The following is an 8,561-nucleotide window of genomic DNA, read 5'->3' as shown; positions in this document are numbered from 1 at the left end:
GTAATTTTTTTCCTCCTTTCAGTTATGTTTTGTCAACTGATTCTGGTGAACCAAAAATGTACGAAGAAGGAATGTAGGTAGAGTCCAACATGCAGTAGGAGTTGTGAGCAAATTTAGGAATAATCTAGGTAAAGAACATTATATGGCTGTAAAGTGGATTCTCAGATATTTGAGAGGTGTGACTGCTCATGCATTATGTTTTAAAGGTCCAAACATTTATGTGAATGTAGAGAAGAACACAAATGGATGTATAATCCTGCCAGTTATAACATACTGATGATAACGCTAGTCTTAGGTGTTGACGGCGGACACCTGCTTAAAAATGAGAGACTGTTAAGAAGGGGAACAGGTGCAAGTCTGAAGCAGACCACCTGGGACCTTATGATCTCTTTTGCTTGGAAGTCCCCCATGGATCTCTATGTCAAGGATGCCCCCGGTGGAGGCCCCCCTGTGTTCTTGATGTCCATGTTCCTCCATTTAGTATTACACAAGAAGACTCCTTCAACATCCCTTTTTGTTCTCCATATATATTGATGTTTATATTCACAAAACTGAGTGATGGTGCTGGGTGTCTATAAGTTAGATAGAAGAGATAAAGGGGACAGATCTATTATAAATGGCAATTCTTGAAGTGTTGTTCTCTCTCTCTCTCTCTCTCTCTATCTATCTATATATGCATGCATGCATGTATGTATACATATATACATATATATGTACATGTACATGTACACACACACACACACACACACACACACACACACACACACACACACAAATACATATAATTACAAATACATGCTTGGTCTCTCTCTCTCTCTCACAGACACACACACACACACACACACACACAATTTTTTGTTAAAATTTTCATGGTAGTTTTCACCCTTAAGATATTTGGCTATGTATTTACACAATTTCTTACTTATTTAATGGTTTCCTTTTTACTATTTCTTTCAAACAAATACAAAGGAGAAGTAACTATTCTATTCAACTGGGAAAGTCCTTGGACCTTTTTCTTTAAAATATTAATTATTTTTTTGTGCTTGATTGTCCAAAAAATTTTAAGTCAAAACCATAACAAGAATTTCTATAGCTTGCAACTTAAACATTTCTACACATTGATGAATTCCACTTTTCTTTTTATTTTATTTTTTTAAAGCATATTTGAATCAACTTTCCATTGAGTACTTTTGTTAAAAAGAGTTTAGTACAAATTATTTCCATACAAGTAACAACATTGCCCTCAAGTATAAGCTTTGTACCAATATATGTTTCCAAACTCCATGTTGTATGTAATGTGCTATCCATAAACCTATAGGAATGCATTGTCATTAATTTTTTTTTCTTTTTATATAGTGTTAATCGAATGCTTGAATTTAAGAATATGTCAATATTAACATAGGTAGTTATATGGAGATTATGGCCATAGAAGAGGTTTGTTGAATGTTAAGATGTTTTTAGGATTAAATATTTTATCATCTTACATTATTTGGATCAAATAGTATATTTTCGATCTAAATAGTCACGATTTTTAGTTTATCAACGCACTTTATTTTAATCCAAGCCGTTGTGATGTGAACTTGGATTATGGAATCCCAAATTGTGTGAGGGATTGATATTTCCATCGACGGAGTAAAACTTCCGTCCAAAAAAGGGGGGAAAAGAAGCGTTTCAAAATGTGTGAAACTGCACTCTCATCCAATGAAACTTTCATCGCCAAAATCTCTTGCCGATGAAAAAAGAATCGTTGAAAATTTAATTGGCGGAAACATTTCCGTCCGTTAGAAAATTTCGGTCATCAAAATCGAGATTCTAGAATCCACTTGGAATCCCAAATTCCATTGACGGAAAAAAAGTTTCTGTCGATGAACTGAGATTTCTGTCGATAGATTGAAATTTTCGTTGACGGTAATTTCACTTGCATCACTGTATTTTAAATCACTTGCATGTTCTTATAGTGCATTAGATTCCTTTAGTGCCTTAGTTGGACCATGGTTGTGCTAAAACCCAAACATAAGAATTGACAAATAGCACCAATTATCATCTACCATTTCCACACTGGTGTACTTTTAGCTAATATTGGTGGACATAAATTAGCCCTCCTTGCATCGGTACTTATCTAGTTCATTGTCACCCTTATAAACATAGAGTCCTCTGGATAAGAGGCTAAAACCACCTCATGGGAGTCATCATTCATGACTCTAGAGATTTCTGAAGGGTTCATGTTCCACCACTCTATATTAAGGAGATACCTAACACCATGTAATGGAAACAAGATTACTTAACTAGTCACTCAAATTGATTTGCAAAGTCCCATTAGCCCATTGCTTTTCACTCGCACACTCAAAAATGTTTTACCTCTAGTATTCTTGGCTCTGCTCGAGAAGCCTCATCAAACGCTCTAGGAGGACTCTCATGTGCACAATGTAGGAAGAATATGCTACGTCTACTTGTGACTATGAAGCTTCACCTTGATTTGCATTGGCATTAACACCTTCTATCATAGGTGCGTGCAGACACACACGCATCCCACCATGGGAACCACCATAAATCATGGGCGGGCAAGATTGCCGGCCCATGGCCCAGACGCATTCATGGGCAGCTCTAGTCTGTAAACATTGGGGTGCTTAAAGACTTAAGCCCACCATGGGCACACCCAAGGATCATGGATTTCCGAAGCACACGATGCGCCCATGGTACAGACTTAGCCCACGACCTAGATGAGTTCAGTGCACCATGGGCATGCATGTGGCGGACATAGTTTTGTAAACACCCATTTTGTTCACGTTGTACTATATGGGAATCTCTCACAAGATCATATAATTTGCTACCCCAGTAGGTCCATGGAGGAGGCTCAGGGAGTCGCTTCTCGAGAGGAAACCGAGGCCAACTGGAGGCTCGAAGCCGGTTGCCTCGGTTGTTGATCGGCATTGGCGATTGGGCGGGATTCAAGCATCAAGCCATGTGCAGTGAATCGTGATCGATGTTTTGATCTGAAGGTGGAGGACAAGTAGATTTTGCACTTCATCCATTCATTCTGATTATGAAGGTGTGCGAATCTGACGGTCAAGATCTGCCCTCCGCAGACCGTAGCCTTTGAGGAGGCTGGCAAGCTGTTTATGCCGAGCTCTTTTGCTAGGCACCCAATGGCTGTTCCTTGCCCACCCTTCATTGTGCCTGATGAGCGCGCTGAAAGCAAAATTCTGGCCCGGTAGTAGCACAATTCAATTCTATCCATGTACTTATGCTACTCCGGGCCAGGAGCTTCACATCACACTCAAAAATAGAACCAAATTTTGGATCTGCTTCTTATACCAGGCTTTTTGAATTGAGGGATTTGTCTACTAGTTGGAGTGGGTACCCTGCATGAAGGTTTTGTGCCACCCATGGCTCAATTAAGTACGGGGCCATCACCGCGGGAGTATTTCGGAATTTTGGCCGACGGCTGGGCTTCCAAAGTAAGTGGCAAGCTGCGAGAGATTCTGAAAATCATTTTGATGGCGTCTGCAAATTGTTGATTGCCTTACAATGTAGATGATTTTGTTTTCAGGACAATCCCGATCCTGCTATTAGGCGTAAGACGACCAAGGAGGCTCTTTGGATATGCGATTGCATCACTCCAAAATGTGCTAAAGACGCACTAGAAAAGAAGGCACCCAGGAGGGTTGGTGGGGATATCTCTCGAAGTAATCTTCTTTCATTTGGATCGCGAATTGGAACTGCAGTTCACTTGAGGGTTCCTCAGCTGAATGAGGTCACAGAAATTCATGGCCATACGATAGAACGCTTGAATGAGCTTCCACTGTTTGAGACGAACAATTTGATGCATATGTACGTGAAGCGTAGGAGCATGGTGGATGCTCGCCACGTTTTTGACAACATGCTAAAGCGAAATGTGGTGTCATGGAACACTCTCATCTTGGGATACGCAAAGCAGGAAGAGGGTGCCCTCGCGTTGGAGTTGTATGCACGGATGTACGAAGAAGGTATGCAACCGAGTGCTCGAACTTTTGTTGGTGCATTGAAGGCCTGCAGTAGCGTGGCAGAATCGGAAGAGGAGGAGCAAGTTGATGGGAAGCTTGTTAAGATAGGATGCCTTGAGAAAAGTCGAGCCATCCACTCCCAAGTAGCAAAGAGCGGCTTTGAATCAGATGTATTCCTTGCAACTACCTTGGTGGATATGTATGTGAAATGTGGGAGCATGGAGGATGCACGACGTGTCTTTGATGAATTGCCTCAACGTGATGTTGTCTCTTGGACTGCCATGATCGTGGGGTACAGCAAGCAAGGAGAGGGTGCGTGGGCTTTGGAATTGTATGCACAAATGCAACCTGAGGATGTCACACCAGATCATCGAACTTTTGTTGGCACATTAAAGGCTTGCACTGGACTGGCAGCAATGGAAGAGCGAAAACAAATTGGTGGGAAATCTGTTAAAATAGGATGCTTGGAGAAAGGTAGAGCCATGCACTCCCAAGTAGTAAAGAGTGGCTTTGAGCTAGATGAATTTGTGGGAACCACTTTAGTAGACATGTACATCAAATGTGGGAGCATGGAGGATGCACAGCGTGTATTCGACATATTGCCTCGTCATAATGTGGCTTCCTGGAATGTTGTGATTTTGGGGTATAGCAAACAAGAAGAGGGTGCACTTGCTTTGGATTTTTATTGGAGGATGCAGCAGGAAGGTGTCCCACCGGACCGTCGAACCTTTGTTGGTGCATTGAAGGCTTGCAGTAGCCTGGCAGCACTGGAACAGTGGAAGAAAGTTGATGGCAAATCCACAAAACTAGGATTCTTGGAAAAGGGTAGGGGCATCCACATGCAAATAGTAGAGAGTGGCTTTGAGTCAGATGTCTTTGTAGGGACAACCATGGTGGATATGTATGCGAAATGTGGGAGCATGGAGGATGCACAATACGTTTTTGACTTATCATCATATCGTGATGTTGTTTCCTGGAATGCCATGATTCTGGGGTATGTTGAATTGGGAGACAATGTGCTGGCTTTGGAATCATATGCACAGATGCGGCAGGAAGATGTCGCACCCGATGATCGAACCTTTGTTGGCTTGTTGAAGGCTTGCAGTAGCTTGGCAGCATCGGAACAGGAGATGCGAATTGATGCGAACTTTGCCAAAATAGCTTGCCTGGAGAATGGGAGGGCCATCCACTCTGAAGTAGTAAAGAGTGGCTATGAGTTGGATGCATTTGTGGGAACCACACTGGTGGATATGTATGCAAAGTGTGTGAGTATGGGGGATGCACGCTGTGTCTTTGACGAACTGTCATGCCGTGGTGTGGTTACGTGGACTGCCATGATCGCAGGGTATGTCGAGCAGGAAGAAAGTGAGGAGGCCTTTAGACTTTATGCACAAATGCAAGACCAAGGTCTGTCACCAGACAGCTGGGCTTTTGTTGCCGTCTTGAAAGCATGTGGCAACATAGCAGCCTTGGAAACTGGAAAAGAACTTCATTCTCAAATTAGCAATGTGGGGCTTCAGTCTATTACAATTGTGGCAAGCAGTCTTATTGACATGTATGCAAAATGTGGGAGCATGGTTGATGCACAAAAGGTTTTTGATTCATTTCCCACACGGGATATTGTAACATGGAGTTCATTGATGGCAGGGTATGCCCGCCAGGGAGAGAGTGAACTTGTGTTTCATTTGTTTAAGAAAATGAGGGAGGATGGCATACATCCTGATAGGGTCACATTTCTCAGTATTCTCACAGTATGCAGGCATGTGGGCTTAGTGGACAAGGGCCAGAAGTATTTCCAGGCTATGTGCAAAGAGTATGGCCTCATCCCGGCCGTTGAGCACTATGCTTGCATAGTCGATCTCCTTGGCCATGCAGGCAAACTCGAAGAGGCAGTGGCAATGGTGGAGAATCTGCCTTTCCAACCTAATGCTTTCATATGGATGACTGTGTTGAGTGCTTGTCAACAGCGGAAGAATGTAGAGGTTGGAAGGAAAGCTTTTGAAAATGCAGTGAGATTAGATAAAAACCTTGATGCTGCCTATGTTTTGATGTCAAACATATATGCGCGTGTTCACATGTGGGAGGATCATGGTAAGATCCAAGCAATGAAAAAGAACGTTCAAGCATGGAATTGGCAGGATGGAGCCGGTGGACTGACTTTGGATGAAAGGTACACACCTTTGTCATGGGAGATCGGAGACATCTTCAAAGCAAAGATATATATGCAAAAGTGATATATCTTTCTTTCAAAATGAAGGGAGAAGCATATATGCTGATTTGGATTGTGCTTACAGGAAATGTGTGATGATTTAAAGGAAGATGCACTGTGTGAGCGCAGTGAGAAGCTGGCTGTTGCTGGCTGTGTGGGCACAGTGAGAAGCTGACTGTTGCTGGTGCACTAATGCAATCATCAGAGGGGACACCTATACATGTCATAAAAAATCTCTGGGTTTGTGATGATTGTCACAATGCCATTGCTCTTATATTAAAGATAGAACAGCACGGTCACAGATGCAACTTGCTTTCATAATCACAACAATGGAAAGTGTTCTTGTGGGAACTAATGGCTACAACACTACATCTACATCAGCCTTCCTGTCCTCTGCAATTCTGGCAGTGCAGTTGGTAGTGCTGACAAAAGATGTGCACCAGCCAATGGCAATGCTTTTTGGTAAGATAAACTTTCGATGGGCCTTTGACTATGGCCGACTGGTCTGCACTATAATGGGCATCGCAAGCACACTCTCTCTATGGTTATGCCCATACTGACTACTGGGTGTGGAAACGTGCTTGCTAACTGAGAGAGAGAGAGAGAGAGAGAGAGAGAGAGAGAGAGAGAGAGAGAAGTAGAAGTAGAATTTATTATTGTCCTCGGGGGGCCAAAAATGACCCATGGGACCTAATCCTCAGTACAAAAAAAATCTTCTCCGATGTGGAGGGGTCAAGAGTTTTCAAGTTCTTGATGGTACAAAAAAAGACGGGTGACAAAAGACCCCAATGCTGCCGGAGAGGCAGTGGAGAGAACTGATGAGAGCTGTGTGGTGTCTACCAGTATCTGCTGGTAATCATCCCTGATATGTGCATATCTGGGGCAATGTAGGGCTACATGTGCCTCTGTCTCAACTGTCTGTGAATCACAAAATCTGCAAACTCTGGCATGTCGTGGCAAATTCAGCCAAGCTCCTTTCTCTATGGCCAAGGTATGTGACCGTGTGCGGAATCTGGCAATATTCTTGCGATAGAGAAGAGGGATGGGAGTGCTGATGTATGGCTGAGCAGAGGCATCTTATTTCATGAATGATGACCAGCATAGAGGATTTATTTAATCTTGGTAGTATTCTAACTTGGTCTTCCTTCTACTGTCAGCCATTGAGCCTGTAGGGTGCATAGTAAGGACAACTGGAATTCCTGTAGTTTGACGTTTTCAGGTGGCATAGTTAAGTATGGTTCCACTTTCCTTCTGCTGAACTATTTTCTTATGTCTGTCCCCCATCCTGTACATATGATCTTGCTTTTATGGTTCTTTTGAAGTTTCATACTTACTGTCCGTGCTCTGTGTGGTAATCTGTCCGTTGGCATTTGTTGTACGTCCACTATATATTGCATCACTCTGATCAATGCATGAAACTTAATTGGCCTCCGGCTTGTTTCCAAAAGGAGCACAGAGTACAGGGTAGTAGCCTTGACTCCTAGATGTCGTTGTAGGAATTCTTTCTGCATTTTTTCAATCTCATTCCATGTAGATGGAGAGATGCTACCTCCCCATACTTCTACTCCGTAGAGCACTGTTTGGACCACATATGCATCAAACAACATATTCCGGATCTTCCAGTTCCGGGTGTCAGTGTGCCTGCAATCATTTTCAAATTGATAATATTTTTCCCAACCTGTGTCTAACCTTCTTTGTGCACATTGCCACCATCTGTGGTCGGCTGGTATGGCGATGCCTAAATATTTAAAGGTGTTGACATATTCAATGGGTTGCCCCACAAAGCTAATAACAGGAAGGTGTTTAGGTTGAGTGGTGCATATTGCCATCATTTTGGTTTTGGTGATATTAACTTGCAGTCCACTTTCATCGCAAAAGACATGAAGTGTCTGTAGTAGTTGATGCATGGAATCAGAGTCATAAGCAGAAAGAACCACATCATCTACATATAGAAGCAATAGTATTGTCCATATCCCGAGTGTGGGTCCTTTCCCCCCTTCTTCTGCTGTAAATTCATTTATGAGTTCTTCTAACTTGTCAATGCAGATTCCAAATAGTGTAGGTGAGAGAGGACAGCCTTGTTTCACCCCCATATTACTTTGAAATGCAGCTGACAATCCATGCTCTTCTTTTAGTCTGCATGATACTTTCTCGTAGATTCGAGAGATGCCTACTCTTAGTGCCAGGGGAACTTTGAGGTCTTGCATTCTTTTCCATAGGCCACCTCTCGGGATTGTATCAAATGCTTTCTTAAAATATACAAAACAGCATAAAAGAGTTTTTCCTTTGAGTCTGCTTTCATCCATGAGTACTCTTAATGTGACCAGATGATCTACAATCCTATGCTCTTTACGGAAGCCTGCTTGTCC

General features: G+C 42.6%; 1 protein-coding gene across 1 annotated transcript; it reads left to right on the top strand.

The window, feature by feature from the left end:
- The first annotated feature begins 3,088 nt into the window (after positions 1-3,088).
- On the top strand, positions 3,089-7,293 carry LOC147905446 (pentatricopeptide repeat-containing protein At3g16610-like). Its single transcript, XM_087372671.1, has 3 exons — positions 3,089-3,458; positions 3,551-6,153; positions 6,278-7,293. The coding sequence occupies exons 1-3, from the start codon at positions 3,387-3,389 to the stop codon at positions 6,294-6,296; spliced, it is 2,694 nt and encodes an 897-aa protein (XP_087228797.1). The 5' UTR covers positions 3,089-3,386; the 3' UTR covers positions 6,297-7,293.
- The last annotated feature ends 1,268 nt before the right edge of the window (positions 7,294-8,561 follow it).

This window comes from Dipteris shenzhenensis, chromosome 1, assembly GCF_047967505.1.
Source record: "Dipteris shenzhenensis isolate YYH24624 ecotype China chromosome 1, Dip_SZ_1.0, whole genome shotgun sequence".
In the NCBI taxonomy this organism is placed as follows: domain Eukaryota; kingdom Viridiplantae; phylum Streptophyta; class Polypodiopsida; order Gleicheniales; family Dipteridaceae; genus Dipteris; species Dipteris shenzhenensis.
This window is presented reverse-complemented; position numbering and strand designations above follow the sequence as displayed.